Here is a 22,652-nt window from a genome sequence, read left to right on the forward strand (position 1 = left end):
ACTCAGTGGAGAAGGCACCAAATAATGACAACTGAGTTTCTTCCAGCTGAAGTCGACATAAGTTGAAACCTACTTCATCTCATCCTTTCTTTCTTCTTCATAGAGCATCAGTGTATTCTGTAACTATAATATGGTAATTCCTTGCAGTGAGAATCCTTAAAAGACTAAAGACCAGTTTGAACTGTAGGAGCTGAATAAGATGGGGAAGTAGAATGGTAATGATTCTGCCCACCAGGCCATTATCTATCTCAGCTAAGGTGGCTTACATACAGTTTGTCAAACTATATATAGCAAGATGTAAGTTTAAACATGTTAATGAAATGGGTCAAACTTTCCTTCAGACTAATAGTGTGTGTCAGACCAAACTGTATTTTGCTTTTACAAATTTTATGAGGATTGATCACTATGTAACCTTCCACATATTCTAAGGCATAAAAAAGTACACAGGTTTGCAAAGAAAAAAACTCTAAATTGGAATCACAGCTACACAGAACAATAAAGCAGTTGCCTGCACTGAGCTAAATGCTGCCTGAATTAACACAATGAAAAATTGGGGGTAGATAGATAGATAATTCCTATTTGCAAACTTCAAATCAAATACTCTAAACTTTTATCTAATTCAAATGTACTCAACATAATATAAGAGCTATACAGTTGTTCTTGAACTCTGCATCCTACATTTTTGTAGTTAGTTGATTTATAAATTAGCAGATACTGTTTCATTTTATTACCTTTTTGTGAGTTTGTTGTCTTTTCATCCTTTGGCATTACTTTCTGATATATTTGAGAGCTGGTATGTGCTCAGATTTTCAGTTTCCTATTCATTTTTTCCTTTAAAGTTATCAGAATCATTATAAAACATCAGTCATTATCAGATCACAAAATATGTTTTGTACTATGATTTAATTAGTGCTTGTTTGTAGTCGTATGTATTGATGATTTATAAGAATAGGGTAAGAAATGTAAACTGAGAGATATAACAAACTGCAGACATTGTCTGAAAATAAAATTTAAAAATGGAGTGATGGATTAATAAGAAATAATCCAGAAATAAAATCAAAACATTTGAATTGGGAGAACTTTGTAAATAATCCCCTTGTTTCCTTTCTCTGAAAAAATGTGTCTGAATTATACATCCCTGTGACTGAAAAAGGAAGCTGCATCCCTTTTCTGCTAATACAGAGCTAACAACAAGCTAACTTGAATAGACACAACTGAGTTTACATGTTAGTGAAGAATCATGGATGAAAATTTTAAAAAAAAGGCTTCAGAAAGGAAAAACAACTGTAGAGCAGCAAATAGGAGCAAATGATATATCATATTCCCCAGAATTGTTTGTCAAATAGTCATGAAATTTAGTTAATACTTAAGGCACAAAGCATGTCTTTGACTTGGGAAATCAAACCATGGGAGGTAGTCATATAAGTGTGCTTATTGTTTGCGTAGGATTGTGTAAGATGGACACTGTGGTTTTAGATAATAAAAAAAATGGAGTTTCGAATGTAAACAGTTGTTCATGATTTTGTGCTTGCCATTTATGCTGTGTTATATGCAGGTCAAATGGTGACAAAAGAAACCTGCTACAAAGATTTTCAAGTACAAGTCGATATGTCTTTATGTGACCACAAGAGTCGACCAGCTACTGGAGCCATCCCTTGCAAAATGCCACCTTGTCCTCCCAGGTAATAAAATGCACAACAAAGTGTATATTTCCTCAAAAGTATGAGGTATTACATATACCTGTTCAAAGAATTTGCAACACCTTTCAACTGAGACTCTGTTTGGAATGTATTTGTAATATATGCTGGCTTCCAGTTTGTTTCCAGGGATGGTTTAAGTTGTGGTCATTAAGGTTTTCACAAGTAAAGAATATATGTACTTCTTGGTGTGATAAACTTTGGGAAGTCTAGGCTGGAATATATTACCAATAGCAAAACATTTTCTAAATCTTTCGACTGAACATTCATGCCAAAGCTGGCCATGAAAAGTTCTGGTGGCACAGTATTGCAGGCAAACTCTGACCACAGCCTGGAGTTTGATCCTGACCAGCTCAAGTTTGACTCATCTTCCATCCTTCCGGGATCGGTAAAATGAGGACTCAGATTATTAGACGCAATATGCAAAATGAACCCACCCAGAGAATTCTGTAAAGCACTATGGGGTGGTATTTCTATTTGTCTTCCTGGACCCTGAAAGGCTTTCTGCTTAGGCTGGAACCTTTTCTGAGGAACAAACTGTTCTTGATTCTGCTGTGGTGCTGTATGCCCTTTCTGTCTTCCTCCTGCTTTTTCTGTAGTTACATTTTCTATTATTTGGTTCTGACTAGTACTTGTTCCTTGAGTCTTAACAATTTGTCCCTTGGCTCTGACCTCAAGTTCAGTTTCTGGTTCCCCATTTTCTTCTCACTATCAGTCAGCTGATGGTCTATATGTAGGATAGAACCTTTTCACTTAGGTCACCTAAGCTGTAAGTGATAACTTAAGTTACCCCTTCCTCTGAAGGCCCATTTGCCCTTACTATTAGCATTTAAACATGCTGTGGATAACAATTTAGGTTCCATCCTATCTTAAATTTCGCTTAGCTCTTTAACACCTATGTTGCTATGGAGTCTTATGGCTTTGCATTGCAATTGATGTTTATTTTATTTATTCTACTGATTAATGCATTTGTTTTCAGTTAACACTCTCTACCTTCTTGCAGTCCCATATAAGAGTATAATAGTAAAAAATAATCTTTAGCAGTTAGATGGGGGGGTTGTTCTTCCCTGACTGTGATGGATTTTGTAACTCAAAAGCTTAACAAAGATTACTGATCATTAATACCCTAATCATCCATGAATAACAATAAAGCCTTTCATTATAATCTGAATGGACTAATGTAGGTCATATAGTATAATTGACCCCAGTGATATCATAAACTGGCAAATGTTTCTTGTGTACACTAGGTTGGAGGCAGGTACCAAGGCATTCAAGGACATATTTCTGATAAGGTGTATCTCAGAGAAGCTGGTGTAGGTTTTATAGGACAATTTCAATAACTGCTATGTATCAAATGAAATAGTGGTTTCAGTAAAATCAAAGATTAATTTATTGTGCTTAATTCTCCTGCCTGTACAATCCGATAGGTCTGAAGTTATTCTTTTTTTGGCAGATGGGATGGTTTCCACCTGTCCTTTTCTTTGGTAAAGAATTAGTCTGGATGTAGATTGTTTACCTGCATCCCCTTATGTCTCTGTCATACAGTAATCTCAATGTAGATCAAGAAATGCTATAGAATTCAAGCCAATGAACTAACATTAGTGGAATGCCAGTTCAAAACTCATGTTAATTTTGGTATTTTGTTGAGCATTCCTAAGTTTTATCCTTCTCTCCAAGGTACTACCTAAAATAAGGAAATAATATAATACTTATAATAGTAATGAGGATTGTCACCACTTTTGGTGCTTCAACAGCCTCCCATCCTTAGATGTACCTTGGCTGTACCCCATTAGTGTAAATCCAAGGGTAGTGTTGAGAGAGAGAAAGGGAGGGGGAGAGGGAGAGGGAGAGGGAGAGAGAGAGGGGGGGAGGGAGAGAGAGAGAGAGAATATCCATATGCAGATCTTTCTATCTTGTCTTGTGATGCCGAGCATGTATATTTCCATGTCTGTTTGTGCCACTCGTAGCTTTTGTATTGATTGTGAAGTTAGTGTCCATGTTTCACTGGCATATGTTAGAACTCCATTCACGTTTTCAAGTCACAGCAAGTAGCAATACCTAACCAGTTTTTGCTGATCACAAAAAAAAAAATAAAAAAATAAGTATTGTTGAACCTTGAATGGAAATTCCATCAAGAAATTCTAGGAATATGGATTAGATTGGGAAATTGAAAGCAAAATTATCCAGAAAGAAGGTAAATGCAAACTATTTTAGTACTACTTGCAAAAAGGCAACACCACTTTAAGTGGACTTTGCCTTTATAACATATATGACAAGCTATTATTTGAGCTCCTATAAGAAAAACTGCATAGTCAAGAGTAAGTGTTTTGGTGTGGCATTTTCTTGGAGATACAATTTGGCTCCAGCAGTGCTGGGATTAAGGAAAGCTATTAAAATCTGGTTAACCTTTGGGCTGATATATCATGAGTCTGTACCCTCTGGTATTGAGGTTTAACAGTGGTTTTTTTTTTTTTTTTGTTCTTTGTGCATAACAAGACTTGCAATCTTATTACTTGTTATTATTTTATTGTTTTAATCTTGTTTGCAGATGACAGGTATGTGACCTATTCAATGATAGGAGTGGCATATAATTCCATGAAAATAAATATATAAATAAATAAATAATAAATAAATAACTGAAACAATTCCTACCCAGAGCTGTTAGAATTCCTATTTAAGTAACATATGACCTGTTTAATTTTTAGGCTCTCAAACTAGTTGTGCAGACCCTTCTAATTTCATTGAACCCAAGTCATCATAGTAAAACAACTATTTAGTTGCAGCTCATACCAGAAATATCCAAGCAGTTATTTTATGGTTCCTTATGCAGATATAGTGAGTTACCTCATTTAGATGCCGTCTGTCAAGTTAAAAGAGACATTGCTATACTGTCTGGAACCTCCAGACATCATTTCTCTGTTGTGCATAAGATATTTTAGAATTCATGGCCACAAGCTCCAAAGTTGGCTGTTATCCCAGTTTTGAGCATTTAAACTAACTGAGCTAACACATTAAATTTATAAATATTACATTTACACTAGCTAGCCTTAAGCCAGTTTTTTAGCTGTTGAGCATGTCCCAAAAATGTCTACCATAAATATTTATGTTGTGTTCTCCTCATGTAATATTACAGGCTAAAGACAGAGTTCCAATTAAATCCATTAGTGTTGTTGTTGCTGCTGCTGCTGCTGCTGCATGATTGATAGCTCCAAAAACATGCATTCATTTCAGAGCTTTCTTGGGTCACTTCTGTGTTTGCCCAGTGTATATTTTGTAGCCTAATTTTAACTATGTTCATTTTAAAAAGTTCCACTTTCTCCTGCCCCCTACTCTACAGGTTGAGGCAAGATTTTCTCATGTCTAATTCTTCTTGAGAACTTCTTCCTTCCTTCCTTCCTTCCTTCCTTCCTTCCTTCCTTCCTTCCTTCCTTCCTTCCTTCCTTCCTTCCTTCCAACAATTATCAACATAACCATCACTGGAAGAGGAACTAGAACATCACTCTATTACAGATGGACCTGGCTTCAGTGAGGAACTCCTCCATTTCTATGACATGAGAGATTGTAGCAGAAAAGGATGGGAAAACCTTGTTCTGAATGTGTGCATTATAATATATTGCTAATTTTTAGAAAGTATTTTAATATTGCTCTTCATGTCACAGCAGAAGAAAATTAAATTCATTTTAAAATGTGTAAAAATTAACCTAATAAATCCATATTAGGATGCAGCAATAAAAGGCAAATATAAATACTGTAATAATTAAAAATTTCAAATGCTTAGCCAACAAAATTGAACTCCCCCCCCAAAAAAACCAATAAAATTTCAGTGTTAATTGTACCCCAATAATGTGGGTGGGGCAAGATGACAATCACAGTTTGCAATCAAAGCTTCACTGCACTGCCATCATACTCTATATCGAAGTGGCAGGCTTTAATCATAATGTCATTTTGCCTCATTTTGCCTACCTTCCACCCCTGGTGAGTACTGTTGCGTGAGCTCAATTCCTGGTGCATTCAAAAACATGCCTGTTCTGATTTCTTGGTGGTGGTAGTCTGTCATTGTGCCTTCTAGGCTGTTTGGGATACCCATTAATCTAACCTACTGTCCTGAGTATCTCTGATCTTTGGAGAAAAACTTTCCCTAATTATTTTAAATCTGAAAAAGGCTGAAAGAGAAGAGCTCCTTGAGAAATGTGGCACTCAAGTTATTTAAGGCATTGACAGTATGAGGTATGCATCAGCTTCTCTAATTAGAATGTTGTGAGAACATAAATAATTGTGGTCAAACTGTATCACTTCTCTAGCAAACTAAGCTAGACTGGTGGAAGGCATTCCTAGGCTACTAAGCCTCTCGAATGGCAAAACTAAATCAAGGTATTCTGGGAAAGTTCCTCTCCATCTGGAATAGGTTGAAGTTCAAATCTAAGAATCTCTCATTCAGACAACTCTTGACAGGATTCAGCCTTAGTTTACTGTCTCAGTTTAGGCCATTATTGAATCTAGTCATTGATGAAGCCCCAATGATCAACATATCTGATTTAGGAAAAAGATAAAAATAATTTTCTCAGCTTCTTTTCAATGTCTTAATCCTTTAATTCTTTTATCATCTAGCAATTCAGCCAGTTTCTTCATTCTGCAATTTTGTTAATTGGGAATTTAAAAAAAAACCAGTTCTGATCTTAAAATGGTATTAACATCCTGTATGTATTTCAGAGCTCTTTTTCTGCATCCTTTATTGTCTCCTTGCATTTCTTTCGTACAACTGTGGAGAAACTTTTCTCTAATAAGTTCCTTGAAGCTGATAACTCTCTTGGATACTTTTTTTTGCTGTATATTAGCTGAATATCTATTACTGTGTTTTTCAGCATACATACACACACACACATACACACAAAAACACACACACACACACACACAGAGAGAGAGAGAGAGAGAGAGAGAGAGAGAGAGAGAGAGAGAGAGAGAGAGAGAGAGAGAGATTGATTTTATAAAGACATCTGATTTATCAAGTTGTTTGGTTTTAAGCCAAAATTAACATAATGTTTTAATTTACTGATACCCCGACTTCATAGAAGGAAGGAATGTTCAAGTATTGCATTGCATTCTGTAGGCGCAGACAGAGCATGGTGCTTTTTTTTCTGACTGTTCCATATTTCTTCTACCACGTCAATCTATTCCCAGGCTAATCTTAGGACTTCATTAAAAAACAAATAAAATCATGTAGATCCTATTAATTTCAATTCATTTTCTTTTTTGTAAATATGCATATGAGTTTAGACTTACCATAAAGTTTAATAATCTGAAATTGATCTATATATTAATACAGATCCCAAAAGTCGCTTAAATACAGTACCATTTTTCCTCTATGTTCAGCATATAGATATCTGATAGCTTGAATAGCAATTTGTAAGTAACTGGACATTATTATAATGTTTCTGATGATTGATGCCAATATTCTGATTGCATTTTACTACATTCATTACAGTATATTTAAAACATAGCATTGTGTCTGAATTTTCCTCTATTGCAGAATTTACTAGCATTCCCACATCAGCTTTTTAAAAAGGATATAAGATAAAGATGTTGAGATTAATGAAATAAAACAGACAGCCCAGATCTATGGTTTGGATGAAAATACAGATAGCCTCAACTTACAACCATAACTGAGCCCAAACTTTCTGTTGCTAAGTTAAGATATTTGTTAAGTGAGCTTTGCCTCATTTATGACTTTTCTTGCCATAGTTGCTAAATGAATCACTGCAGTGGTTAAGTTAGTAACACGGCTGTTAAGTGAATTTGGCTTCCCCATTGGCTTTGCTTGTCAGAAGGTCGCAAAAGGTGATCACGTGATCCTGAGACATTGCAACTGTCATAAAAATGAATCAGTTGTCAAGCATGTGAATTTTGATCACATGACCATGGGTATGCTGCAATGGTCGTAAATGTGAAAAAAGTCATAAGTCATAAGTCACTTTTTCAGTGCTGTAGATTTGAATGGTCACTAAATGAACTGTTGTAAGTCGAGGATTAGTTGTACTCTGTGAGGTTTTCTATAGCAACACGAGCCCCTTTTTAATGACCTCTTTGGTTTAGAGCCTCAATAGAAAACTGTACAATCTGAGGTCATAAGACTGTATTTAAGCCCTCAAAGCTGTGAATCCTTCCCTCAGAGAACATATTCCTTATGTCATCCTCATAAATTGCAGGATGGGTTTCTCTTTCACGTCTCAGCATTTCCCAACATTTTCTAGTCACTATTAGAAGGGGGAAAAAGGTCCATGGGTCCTGAACGAACAGCAGTCACATAAGGCTGTACCTATCAGTCTTCATTCTCATCTGAATGTTCCATCAACAATAATTCTAAAAACATATTTTATGGGTAATCAAAGATATTAATGAATGGGTGGGTGGAACAAAGAGAGGGAGTAAGGAAGACTAGCTTGTTTCTTCTATCTGAGATCTAGAAATACTAACAGTTCCAATCCTAGGGTTTAGTTCAATATTGTAGTCCACAAAATATAATGTGTTGATAGAAATTAACGGAGCATTCACAAGTGCACAAGCAGCTACCCATTATAGGGTACAAATGAACTAAACTGTTAAAACCAAAAAGGAACTGTGAAGAATCCAAAAATGTTGATGGGAATGTTTTAGATCACTAACTGAGGGCTTGGGTTACTGTTCCAGGAGTCTGCCTTTCCACGCTCTTTGCCAATCACCTGTCATCAACTCCCGTCTTTTCCATGCCAAGGTTTGATATTGGGCAGTAACTTGGGAAAAGAGAAAAGAGCATAAGCAGATTCCTGGGGGAGTCTGACACCTGCCCCTAAGGTCAATAAGTTGAACATCTGTTCAAACAGAAGAAATGGAGAAAATGTGACAGAAGTGGTAACTTCTGTTTGTTTTTTTTCTCCTGCAGTTGCATATTTATTCCTTTATACATCAGCAAAAGCAGAATATGGATGAGACTATCATATGTAGCAAAACAAGTCTGAACCCTGGTAAATCTGCTTACCAATATATGATGAAAGCCCTGTCAAAAATTATAGATAGTCCTTGACTGACAACAGTTCATTTAGTGACCATTCAAAAGTTACAACAATCCTGAAAAAAGTGACCTATGATTGTTTTTCACACTTACGACCGTTACAGCATCCCATGGTCATGTGATCAAAATGTGGATGTTTGGCAACAGCTCCTATTTATGACAGTCTGCAGTGTCCCAGGGTCATGTGTGATCAGCTTTTGCGACCTTCTGATAAGCAAAGTCAATGGGGAAGGCAGATTCACTTAACAACCGTGTTACTAATTTAACAACTGAAGTGATTCACTTAATAATTGTGGCAAGCAAGGTTATAAAATGGGCCCAAACTCACTTAACAAGTGTCTCACTTAGCAAAAGAAATATTGGGTTCAATTGTGGTCACAACGACTATCTGTATTTCTCCTGTAGCAAGACTAAGATGAGGCATAAACAATATAATCTGTATTTGATTTCTATGATGTTGTATTTGAAATCACTAATAGTAAAGCAACCATATTTCATGTTTTAAGAAATATTATAGGAAGAGAAATGCCTTGGGTTTTTTTTCAATTAGGAGATACAATCTCCTTTAGGAGATACAATCTCCTTCAAATCCAGCCTGATTCTGGATGGCTGCATGGACACGTTCTTCTGGTTTTCTTGGGAACAATACAGAAGGGTTTTGCTGGAATTGTATTTTCAGACTCCCAGTGTAACCAGCAAACTTTGTATTTTCTGATAGTTTTCCACTTACATACTTAACCAGGCCCAACCCTGCTTAGCTGTCAGATTAGGCCAGATTGCCACATGCTGCCATCTGCTGAGGTAACCTTTCAGTTACTGGACTGCATATAGTCATCCAGTGAGTTCACATATAAGAAGAAACTGCTCAAGGATGTCTGGCTCTCAGATCATCCTCTTAATTGTATACACATTATATCATTCGTTGTATAAAGTATCTGAACATATTGTGATTGCTATTGGACTATAATTATTGTCAAAAAATGTCCTGCTTGCCAAAAAAATCTGAATTAAAATATTGCTAGGGACAAAATGAATGATTTAAATCAAACCACCCTGTTTTCACTATGTAGAATCGTTGCCATATATCAATTTATAAAATACACTTCAGAATGTCAGAATTATTTATGTTTAGAAAAGTGACATATTTCCATCATTAAAGAGTAATAATCTATATCTGCTGTATTCTTTCATTCTTTCTTTTGTTCTTTTTCATTCTTCTTTTCCCCCACTCTCCAAATTATATGATGTGAATGACATTGAAACAATGGAAATCTAAAAACAGTCTGAAATACCATCTGAGGTTTCAGGTTTCATGAACCTATGGAATATACTAAAAGTCGGTGTCTTTTGCTTACTTTCTTATCATAATGAGAAAATAAAATACAGGTAGTCCTTGACTTACATTAGTTTGCTTAGTGACCATTCAAAGTTACAAGAGCACTGAAAAAAGTGACTTATGACCATGACCATTGCAGCTCCCCCATGGTTATGTGACCAAAATTTGGATGCCTAGTAACTGGCATGTATTTTTATATAAACATATATTATTTTTTTACAGTAACAATCCTTAGTGCTTAATAAACAGTGTGTTATCTGGGTTCACATATTTAACATTAATAGTAGTACAGTTTCCATTCCTACTCTTGATTCCATTTTTCTAGCCATTTATAAAAATTATTCCATGTTTGAAAGTATTCTGAATCTTGTTTCCCTTTCATTTTCAATGTAAGCCGCAACTGGCATATATTTATGACGGCTGCAGTATCTCTGACTAGCAAAATCAATAGGAAAGCCGGATTCACTTAACAATTCTATTATTAACTTAATAACTGCAGTCAGTCACTGTAGCAAGAAAGCTTCTAAAATGGCGCAAAACCAGTGGTGGGATTCAGCCAATTCGTACCACTTCAGCAGAACTGGTAGCTAATTTTTTATTGCCCAGTCCAGAATGGACTTCCGGAAGCAGCATCCACACAGAGAACTGGTTGTTCACATATTTGAATCCCACCACTGGGCAAAACTCACTTAACAAGTGCCTTGCTTAGCAAGAGAAATTTTGGGCTCAATTGTAGTCGTAAGTCGAGCTCTTAAATGTTTGGAGAAAAGCTGTGGTACAAATGTGATCCCTACAAATAAATCAAATTCCCCTTATGCTGGGTTAGACAAGCTGGTCAGATCTGCAAGTACAAACTGTGTTTGTTTGTTCATTTGTTTGTTTGCTTGTTTTAATCCTCTTCTAGCTGGTCTGTTGGGAACTGGAGTGGGTGCAGCTTGACTTGTGGAGGAGGAGAGAGGTTTCGGGGTATTCACTGCATGCAGAGAATTCAATACGAGCCAGAAAGGGTATCAGACTCCCTTTGTCAAATCCCTGGCCCAGTCACCAGGGAGCTATGTAACACTCAAAGATGTCCGCCTACATGGAGCACCGGGCCATGGTCTGAGGTACATTAAATTCACACTTGTATACTTCACAATTACATCCAACAGATGAATAAATAACTACATGTATTTCAGGGTAACTTTGATTTCTTGGACAGAATTTGTAATAAAACCTTTTATCATAATTGATAATCATTGACACTTTGGTAGACTTGAACAACAGTCTACTGAAAGTGTGTAAAGAGGGAGGTTTTTTTCCCCCATCGGTATGAGAGATACAATTCAGGGAAACTTATATCATAATTCATTTCTGGAAACGTAGTTTGTCATCAGATATTACACACATATAAGTCACTTGCAACTTTTAACAGCAATTAAAATATAATACACTTTAGATATAAATGCACCTATACTCTGCTATAATCAGTAGAGTGGATTTAATTCCAGTATGTTTTTAAATATTTTTAAACTAAGCATTTTTCCATTTAAAAGAGATCAGACTAAGAAACAAGAATCAGCACCATTTACATCTATATGCTGTAATATAAATTTAGAACTAATGTGGAAAGATTAGTCATCCTGATGCCATTCTTGCACACTTTCCTTCCCTATGAAACTGGACTAAATGGGCATTTGATTCTTCTTCAGTTCTATTCTAAATATTATGAGAATGTAAGAATATTCTGCTGGAAAAGCAAAGTATATAACACACACCAAACTGCTACATATTTTATTTACTTCAAATTCTTTTCTCTTATTTTTGAGAAACATTTTGCTATCATGTTCGTTGTCCATTCTACACTCCCAGTGCTCTCGAACATGTGGGAAAGGCTGGAGGAAAAGAACTGTTCTGTGCAAAAGCTTCTCTTCCTCTCACTGGGATCAAATTTTACCTGATGCTGCTTGTGCCGCAGAACTGAAGCCAAAGATGCAAGAAACCTGCCTCCTGAAACGATGCTATAAAAACAAGAAACTTCAGTGGTTTGTGTCTGCATGGACCGAGGTGAGAAAACTTTCTTTTAAAAAAAAATATGTATGCTACTGAATATACAATCGCTTCCATTCGAGATGGATAACTTTGCAAGTAAGATTTACTACTCTTGAAGTGATTTATGATTCAATTACTATCCTGAAGAATGGGGTCCTGGGTTGTTTCCTGCAGACATTTCATTACCCAAGTAGGTAACATCATCAGTTTAAGTTGGTAATGAAGTCATCATCAGTGCAACTCAGTGCTAGTGAAACATCTGCAAATAAACAACCAGGCTCAGAGAGTACCAGCAACTCCACATTCAACTCTGAGGCACACATATTCTCTTCTACTCGAACAAGAATGTATTTTTTGCCCCATATATGTTTAATTTTTACACCATGAAAACCCTGTCCAAGGGAGAGTTTTACCCATTAATGCTAAGCAACAATCCTATTTTCATGTCACTACGTTACAACATGCTGGAATCTTTTCATTAACTTTCAGTGAAGCTTGCTTGTTATTGCAACATTTTGTTGCAATGAAAAAAAGAAAATAAATATTTCAAACCATACTTGTCCTATATACCAAACATAATGCAAACTGCCATTATAACTAGAACACCAATAACATGTAAATGCAACAGTCTAATGTATTTAAATACAGCATGTCCCCAGGTTAAGAATGCCCTCGTTTAGAACAACCCTGTTAAGAATAGAGACTAGTTCCATTGGACACCTGGGAAACTATTTGGGTGAGAAATGTCAAATTTACACAAGCACAGAACTTAAGGGAGAATTTTTATAAAATGTTTTATAGATGGCACCTTGATCCACAAAAAATGTCTTTTATGTACCCTGACTTACAACCTAAATGTTGGAGATGTGGTTGTATGGACGCTACTTATTATCATATTTGGTGGTCGTGCAGAGAGATAAAAGCATTCTGGATTAAGATATGGTGGAATATCCAGAGAATTTTTAAAAGGAGGGTAAAATTTACTCCACAATTATTTTTGTTAGGTATAGTTATTGATTGTGATACAAAGGAGGTTATATTGATGTTAAATTTGATTACAGCTGCGAGGCTGTTAGTAGGACAATATTGGAAGAAGGAATCTTTGCCTACATTGCAGGAATGGTTTCTTAAAGTGTCTCATTTGGCGGAAATGGCAAAGATTTCGGCTTTCTTAAAGGGTCAAACGCAAGAGAAATTTCTTGCTGTTTGGGATAAATGGATAAAATTCATACAATTTAAATTTGATATAAAAAATACTATATAGTTTTTTCATAATTTTTAACTTTATATATATATATATATTTCTATTTTATATTCTTTTTTTTATAAATATAAATTTTTTTAACTTTTTTTTAATTAAGCCTATATTCTGCTCTGGGAGGCCCTGGGGGGGGAAGGGGGGGTTTGGGTAGGGGTGGGGGAAGGGGGGTTTTGTTGGGTAATGTTTGTTTTTATTTGTATATGTTGTTTTTTGTTTTTGTATTGTCTTTTATTTTCTGTAAAATTTATAAAACTTTTTAATAAAAAAAAAAAAAGAAAAAAAAAGAAAAAAATAATAATAATAAAAAAAAGAATAGAGACTATTGTAGCAAAATTTGTTAAATACACAATGGTTCAAGATGCTTACATAATACATTATGTTATACATTATTGTACAATAATACTGTTCCAACTTATATACAAATTCACCTTAAGGACAGATCTTAGGAATGGATCTTGTTCTTAAAATGGGGTCTAGCTGTATGTGGGAATCTACTTTCAGTTGCCCACTGCATGAAGATATTAAGCATATGCTCATTCAATTCATGCCCAGAAATCTTTGAATACTACCATAAGTTTCACCAGACGTAATAGTAGCTGTTTATGTCCAGCAACTGCCAAACTGTTTAGAGCAAAGTGCTGAGCCTCCTATTATGTGGAGCACAATTCTGCCTCTAAAAATTGAACTCTAGAAACTATGTAATCCAATGATTTAAGAACTTTGCTCTTTAATTTTCACTGTATGTCTATTGCCCTTCTCTGTTTGGAACTTGGTTTTGCTTCTCTTGAGACTCACATGAGAAAGAAAAAATGCCAGTTATTTTGACCCACATATAATGGCTGTAGAATTGAAAAGAAAAATGGATGAACAGCTGGAATGGAGTATATTAGAAGAAAATGTGTTGTTTGGAACACATAACTCCTAATAAATGAGTTGAAATGTGATCTATTGAGTTTGGAATCATTCTGGGGTTGTCCACATATCTAATCAAAGTCAAAATAAAGTCAAGTTTATATTGACTTGAAAACATAAAATATTTCACATGAAATAAAACAAGGGACTACCTTGCTTTGCACTAATTGTTGTTATTAAATTCTCTTTTCAGTGCTCTGTGACATGTGGAAAGGGAATACAGAGGAGAACCCTGAACTGTGCTGAAAAATATCTTTCTGGAAAGTATCGAGAACTTGCCCCTAAAAAATGTTCCTATCTTCAAAAACCAAACATAGAGATGGAAAAAGTTTGCATCCTACATCCTTGTTACAAGCACTCTGCATATTTATCAATAAATCAAGGCAGCTGGTTTTCCTCCTCTTGGTCTCAGGTAAAGGACATAGGTAACTCTGAAATATTTTAAGCTTCATACCAAGTCTCGGTTACCTTTTTTTTTTCTTTCAATGGTTCCAGTGTCCTAGATTCAGACCTAGATTCACAAATACATTCTACGGAGAGAGAGGTGGCTCTGTGGTTCAGAAATGGGCGCTTTGGGGCTCTGGAATGTTTCAGTTCCTTCATAAACATATATAGTAGTTCAAATGAAATGGAGCATGCGCAGAAGTAAGCAGAAGTCCACAGCGCCCACAATTCATGAAATAGAACCATTGGCAATGACGTATAATTTCCAAATTCAGAACCAGGGCATCTAGATAATAATAATAGAGACTTAATATATGTTAAGGCTGTAAATATGACTAATGCCAGAAGAGATTTGATTCATCATTTGGGAAGCAGGAGATTTTGTTTTTTTAGCTATTATCTTCCAACTGAATTGGATTACAACTTTTGCCATCCCTGGTCAGGATGATACGGTACATAAATGGGTGACTTTTTCAGCCTGGAGACTACTGGTGGCAAACCCTGCTTCAGGGCTCCAGGTGGCAAGCTGATGATTCAATATGTTACCAGAGTGAGTAGAGAAAAGACCAGGAAAGGTTGACTAGAAATTGCACTGGCAAGAATTCTTCTAAAGTATTTACAGGAAGCTGCCCATCAAGTTAAACCTTTGGATATATTCCTGACTGGCTGGCTGCAGACTTGTTAGCCCTTCTACCAAGGATTTCTCCTTTCAACCCAATTCTAGAAAAAGTAAGAAACTGAACAAATCTTGTGCTATTTATAGTTTTGCACGTGGGAAAATTGATGGGGAAATTTTTCATTCAAAATTTCCTTTTCAGCCAAATCAACCTGTATTAAAGAGTTACTGAGAAAGGGGACATATAATAAAATACAGTAAAGTATCAGTCATATAATCAGAATTTCAAATAAAATAAACACAGTCTAACTGAATTAAGTACTTGCTATTTGCTTGCACAGGAACTTGGATTTTAGTGTATGTCCCAAATTCACTGCAGAAAAATAAGAGAGAACATTTAGGCCTTTAGCTTGGTTGGTTCATGCTAGGCAATTCTGTGCTGTTGTAACATTTGAGAAAAACTGTTGCTTTTTCAAATTAAGTACATTTTTTAAATATATTTTATTAATTTTTTACAATAACAATCTTTGGTGCTTAGTAAATAGTGTGTTGTCTGGGGTCATATAATTTGAAAAAACAATCAATAATTATTAATTTCTATAATTCCATGATCAATATATTAATTAATAGTATGTTTCCTTAAATTTTCCCTTCTTCTAATGGTATTCTCCTTTGTCAAGATAAATATAATTATTAATATTTTCAATGTATACAAGGTTGGATATAAGCATTTTTTGTGTATGTATAATTAACAATGACATCCATATATAACATCTTTTCTAGTTAATTTATGTTTCAATTGTATTTGTAAAAGTCATATTGTTAGGTCACTGTGTGTCCTGTTTTCAAAATTCTTATTTAAACTTAATTTCTCTTCAATATTCAAACCATTCTTATCAGCCATAGTTTTCTCAAAATTGATTAGCTAAATAGACAAACTTTCCATTCACATACATCACCCCAATACTTTTCATTTACATCCACCATCCCAATATTTTCATATTTTATATATTATAAAAATACTATACTACTTATATATCCTATAACATCCAAATGTAACATCTTTTCTGAACAGCTTATATTTCAACTATATTTGTAAAAGTCATCTTGTTAAGTCACTATATGTCCTGTTTTCAAAATTCTTATTTAAGCTTAATTTTCCCTTGGTATTTAAATTATTCTTCTCGGTCATAATTCCTGCAAAGTTAATTACCTTTAAATGTCCAAACTTTCCATTCACATACATCATCCCAATATTTTTACATTTTATATATTGTAAAAAATACTATACTACTTATATCTCTTATCCCTCTTACTATAGGGCCCCTTTATATCCAAAATTATCTATTCTTTTAACCATATTCAAACAAATGTTTAATCATGTAGTACTCCATCTGGTAAGTCGAATTAGATCTCTTAAGTCTAACTCTAGCCTTCTTCTTTTGCCAAATAGCTTTCCAAGTTAGTATATTTCGCTTGCCAGGAAGGTCCTCTATTTTTGTAAGTGTTGTTGGGAGTGAGAAAGACAAGTTGAGTAGGATATATGCTTTTTGTATCCCAGACTCTGATGGTTTTCCTGGCAGTTCTATAATCCATTTTGTTAAATCTTTTTTCTTATCCTCAAATTGATTTTGAAGTCCTGACTGATAAAATATCTTTTCCACTTTCATTGTTGTGGTAAAATCTTGTAGATTTTTTTCTGTTTGTATTAAGTTGTAGTTCTTTTAATTTGTAGTTTCCCTATTAACTTCCTGACAGAGAGGAAAATTAACTAGTGGAGCAGCTTGCCTCCAAAAATTATGGGTGCTCCATCCCTGGAAATTTTTAAGAAGATTCTCCTGCTTAAGTGGGGGGCTGGACTAGAAGATCTCCAAGGTCCTTTCCAACTCTATTTTATTCTATTTAAGTCACTTTCTTCTAGTTTGTGTTCTGTTATGATTCATTCTTTATCATTGTTTTCTGAGAGTTTTTTAATTGTAAGTTTAGATTGAAGATGTGCTCATTTATGTCATCAAAGTTGTTTTTGATCTCATTGTGGTTTGAAACTATTGTCATTTGAATCTGTCATAGTATTGCATACATTTCCTCCTGAAAAGTCTTGTCTTGGAGTATTACTCCTGAAGATCTCTGATGTTCCAGGCTAGGTCTTTCAGAAGGGGATATTAGGTGTGATTTCCTGTTCCCTTTAGATAAATATGCAATATCCATTTTGTCTCCCCCCTCCAAATAGTCTTTCACAGTAGCATAGTCTCTATAATTAGCCTTATCAAACCAACCAATCTCAAAATCCAAACAACCACATCTTATAGCGATGTGGCCAAGGGATCGCAGGGCTCTGCACCCCATGGCTGATTTCGCCCTACCAGGGGACCCTAAATGGGTCAAAGTCGCCCCAGAGAGGTGACGAAGGAAGGGCACCCTGATGATCATGGAATGACGGCAGTTGATCCACTCGATCTGGGGGAAGCCCTTCAATCCAACAGGAGAAAGGCTAGCTGCACCTCAGTGTCTAGCCCAAGCTACTAGCAGCCAAAGTCCAAAAGCACAAACCAGAACAATGGTGAACAGCGTGCTTGAAACTGGGTGAGAGTATCGATCTTCTCCCTTCTATTTTGTAACTGATTCCTTGGAAAAGAAATCCTCCGAAAGTGACGGAGGTGACTAAATCCCTACCCCTCCATAAACGGAAGTAGCGAATTAACTTCTAAGGGGGAAAGAAATATACTAAAATGAAATTAATAACACTATAGTCTGGATAAATCTGAAAATTAAGAAACCTGTTAATATTTTACACCCTAAAGAGTTTTGATGAAACTATTAATAAATAATAATAATAATAATATTTTTTGTTTGAAAAAGTTGGAAAATAAATAATTACTGACATCTAGTGGAGAATTAGAGCATAGAACAACAGCAACTCTGACTCAGAAATTGGCAAGATGCCCAGAAACAAAGAATAATCTGTTCCCTTAAACTTTAATAACCTTCAGCCAAATAGAAAACAGCTGGGAACAAAGAAAGAAAACATACTGGGCTATCTATAAGCTCAAGAGGTGTCTGCAGAAAAAGAAAACTTTAACTGTTGTCTAAGCTCAATAATTGTTTGCAGAAAAAGAAAAAAATAACTCTTGGCTAATCTTCTAGTGGGGAATTTACTAGAAAGCTTCAAAGTGGCTAAACAGTCCGGACTGCAACTCTGACTGGTTGATAATTGACCCCTGAATAGAAGAATTGTTATAAAATACTGCTTTCACTGCCTTGATAATTGGAAATGCATTGGATTACAAAAACCATATATAAAGATATGAATTAAGTACGTTATTATTATAGTTTATCACACAGTATTTACTGATGTTTAGACTAGATTTGGCATTTTTATCTACTTATCAAGTCCTTCCCAAGGACTTGGGATAGACAGATGCTGTTTGATCTTGTTAAAGATATCTTCACGGATAAGAGAGTAAAGCTACCTTTTGCAATTGATTAGTGATTTTGTCAACACGGATGGTATTCAAACAGTGCTCCAGATGTTTTGGAATTGCAATGAAGGCATCTATCACTAGTGGTACTATCTTTGCTTTCTTTTGCCACAGTCATTTAAAACATAAAGCATTGGACATATAACATACCACAATAACAATAATATTGTAAAGATATCATTAACAGTGTTACATGTAACATCTTCTTTCTCACTGAACTATACAGAATATGTGTAGAAAAGAAGCAGACTGAAAGAAAAATCCTAAAATTTGCCCAAAGTGGATTCACTCTAGATTCAAGTGGAGCTGCAGCTGTTAGAGGTTGCTGGAGGGGGGGGGGGGAGAACAAGAAGGATGAAGGATCTCTGTCTCCCTAGATTTTATTCTTTGCATAGAGGAGAAAAACTAAGCAAAAAAGTTATTGGTAGAAATAGCAATTGATATTCCAGCAGGTTAATGTTGCTAGTTGCACCTAAAAGTAGGAGTGAGATAGTTTTCTGGGGAGATTTTGGTATTTCTAGTAGCCAAAACAGAAATGGCTCTGTGGGCAGATGGAAGCAGCAGCCCTTCCACAAACCAGTTGGAGCTGTGCTGGTCACCAGCCTGTGAATCCCAATGTTTGCGTAGAAGACTGCATTGTTTTTTCTAGTTGGATCCCTCCGATTTAGCTTCAGGATGACTGAGGGGTAGGCTAGCACTGAGACGGAGGCATAGCCTAGAGATGGCTGTAATCCACTGAAGTTCAGTTATACATTTTCAGTGCTGGAATGCAGCTCAAGATCTAATAAATGTCTCTTTTCCCCAGAACTGTCATCACTTTCATCCCCCCCCCCTTTTTTTTTGATATGGAATAAAATAAGATACAACAGCAACCCTTTTCTATCCAGTGTAGGCAAAATGCTCTTAAGGCTTCTGGAGAATACTGTGCCTTTAAGTGAAACATTTCCTCTTGGCAGCTCAACTAATTTAGTTATTTTGCATGAATTTCATTTATGGAATTAGTGAATATTTTTTCTTTGAATAGTTTCTATATCTAATGGCCCAAATCACTTTTTTCAACATTATGATAGCATTTCTCTTTGTAAATTAAAGTAAGATTTAGATTTACTTACTTTCAAGCTGGAATTGGCAGCTAGTTAAACTGTTGGGCTTCAAATGACTCTTTGCCAAGCATCAAGCAAAGAGTCATTTCATTCATAGGGAGGCTATTCAAATGTCCAAACTACTATGGGATGCTCAAATTACACTTAAACTACTGTTAGATATTAAGATGGAGACTGCAACCTTGGCTTTCCCTCAGTAGGCCAAGTGTTACATTGGGCTTCAATCTTGTTTGCAACAAAGGACCTAGTCATATCTGTAAGATATCTGCCAAGTATTAGAGATTTTTGAGTCTTATTGCAGTATTCTTTAAAAGAAAAATTAAGAACAATGCACGGAAGTGCAGCATCAGAATGGAATAGAGCTGGAAGGGACCTTAGAGGTCTTCTAGTCCAGCCCCCTGCTCAAGCAGGAGAATTATACCATCTCAGACAGGTGATTGTCCAGTCTCTTCTTGAAATTTTCCAATGATAGAGCACCCACGATTTTTGGGGGTAAGCTATTCCACTGGTTGATTGTTCTGTCAGGAAGTTTCTCCTTAATTCCAGGTTGCTTCTCTCTTTGATCAGTTTCCAACCATTGTTTCTTGTCCTTCCCTCTGGTTAGTTAGTTATATTTGTTTTGTTATTCTTAGTTTAGCTTTTAGGAATAAATTCTGATTCCAAGATTCAGTTTGGGATTCATTTGCACTTTGGAAAATAATCCAATTTAATTAGGATTGTATCAAGATAAACACATCAATTAAAGCTCAGTCTGAGACCATCATAAATTATTTTAATATTTTCTTTTGGGAGGTAATCAAGGTATAGGATCTCATTTGTAGGAACAATAGGCAATTCTGGAGGATAAAGTCTATCCAGTATCAAGGCAGCAGGTGCAACAAAACCAGATTCTTTTAAATTCTGTTTTGATCATACTGTATAAGTAGTTCTTGACTTACAACCATAATTAGGATCAGAATTCGGTGCAGTCATAAGTCATCACACGACCACACTTGATTTTATAACCATTTTTATGGCAGTCGCAAAGCAAATCACCTCAGTTGTTAAGCACTCATATGGTCATTAAGTAAATCATGTGGTCATAAAACAAATCCACCTTCCAATGGACTTTTTTAAAAGGATTGCCAGTGCATAATCACAGGACTTTGCAATCATTTATATATGAAGGTAATCGCCAAGCGCTTGAACTGCAATCATATTACCACAGGGTTGGTATGATGGGCATAAGTGCCAATACAAATCAAAAGACATGTTTTCTGAGGCCACCATAAATTTGAATCATCATTGAGCAGTCATAAATTGAGGATTATCTGTAAGTTTTGTTTTATTATTAAATTTTATTTATGCTTGCAACATTGTTAACTTTGACCAGAATTATATTCTATTTGCAGTTGTAGTTGCTCCAGTACTATAAAACCTTCTAACATTTTGAGCAAACAAATTGAGGAGACATTATGTGAAGGAAGATAGACTTCAGGATGAAAGAATCTTCCCATTTCCTTACTTATCATTAAGTGGGCAATATTGATGAATTACAGAGAGGAGACAGATTTCTCAGCCCATTACAGGGATTATACCAACAGTCTCTGGACTCTTCTATTTGAAGGCCACCAGATGTAGAGGGAAAATTTTGTTTGTTCCTCAACTCATCTTGCTTAGGGTCACTGAAAGGATGGAGCAGAATTGCTGGGAGGGTGGGTTATCTATGATGAGCCTTTGGATTTAGACATGGTTCCTAAATCTTCCAACATTAGGACAATTTATTATAAAGTATGAGGAGATATTTTTAGCAATATATTCATTTGAAGAATTCTAATTAGAAAGCCTCCGCTGAACAATTTTTCACTATTAAAAAATAAGATCTGCCAGTCTCTTGATTCTATCTTTCACCTTTCTTTCACTTCCCAATCTTAGATTTATTTTTCTAAAAAAAAAATGTAGTTGGCTGTTTATCAACTCAACAGATGGCTTTCTAAAGAACTGAATCATCCCCCAACCTCTTGACTTTGGGCTGATATGAGATTCAGCTTCACCTCATACAGTGACAGGTTTGGCTCAAAGCTGCTGACTTTTATCTTGTTATTCAGGACTCATAAGAATCGTTACACTCCGTGCTTTTCTGAAAGTTGTTTTCTTGAAAGTTGTTGCTATCAAATGTTTTCTTGAAAGTTGTTGCTATCAAATGAGCAAAGTTAAAATTAAATAAGTCCCCTTCTCTGTGAAATAATAGCTGATCTGATCTAAATAATTCTCCTTGACATTGTTCACACAGAAATCACTGTCCAGACTGGATCAATAACAAACTGTAAATCTGTCTGAGGCAGCAAATGTTACATTTTTATTGCCCAGGAGTAAATTTACACAAGCAAGCATTGCAAAATAATCCTGCCATGGCGAAGAGCATGAGGTTACCTTAATAATATATTAAACACTGCAGATTCTCCATTTCCATTAATTAAAGAAAAACAATGCAATTAAGCAGGATTGAAAGTCCTAGTGTGGAAATACTTAAGGCAACTTGTATCTGTTTGGGAAGAGCAACATCTGTGCCTTGACTAATATAGTTTAATAGCACTTCTGATTTCCCTCTTTCACTTTCTGCCAATGTATTCTCCTCATCGCCTTTATTCCCTTAAACATGGTAATTTTAGACTGGACATTTATTGTGCAATTCTCCTGTTTCATTTGCAGAATTTCACAAAATGCTTAGGTATGTTGTATCCTTCCC

The 22,652-nt window shown here is 35.5% G+C and overlaps 1 protein-coding gene across 1 annotated transcript in view; it reads left to right on the forward strand.

The window, feature by feature from the left end:
* The window catches only part of ADAMTS16 (ADAM metallopeptidase with thrombospondin type 1 motif 16), an 88,969-nt gene that overhangs the window by 61,637 nt on the left and 4,680 nt on the right, over window positions 1-22,652 (forward strand). The window contains exons 18-21 of the mRNA XM_039329259.1: window positions 1,556-1,682; window positions 10,983-11,184; window positions 11,930-12,124; window positions 14,476-14,694. Coding sequence (XP_039185193.1) covers window positions 1,556-1,682; window positions 10,983-11,184; window positions 11,930-12,124; window positions 14,476-14,694 — 743 coding nt within the window. The remainder of the gene's footprint in view (window positions 1-1,555; window positions 1,683-10,982; window positions 11,185-11,929; window positions 12,125-14,475; window positions 14,695-22,652) is intronic.

The sequence above is a fragment of the Crotalus tigris genome, unplaced genomic scaffold, assembly GCF_016545835.1.
Source record: "Crotalus tigris isolate CLP2741 ecotype Arizona unplaced genomic scaffold, ASM1654583v1 scf7180000024391.5723578, whole genome shotgun sequence".
Classification (NCBI taxonomy): Eukaryota; Metazoa; Chordata; class Lepidosauria; order Squamata; family Viperidae; genus Crotalus; species Crotalus tigris.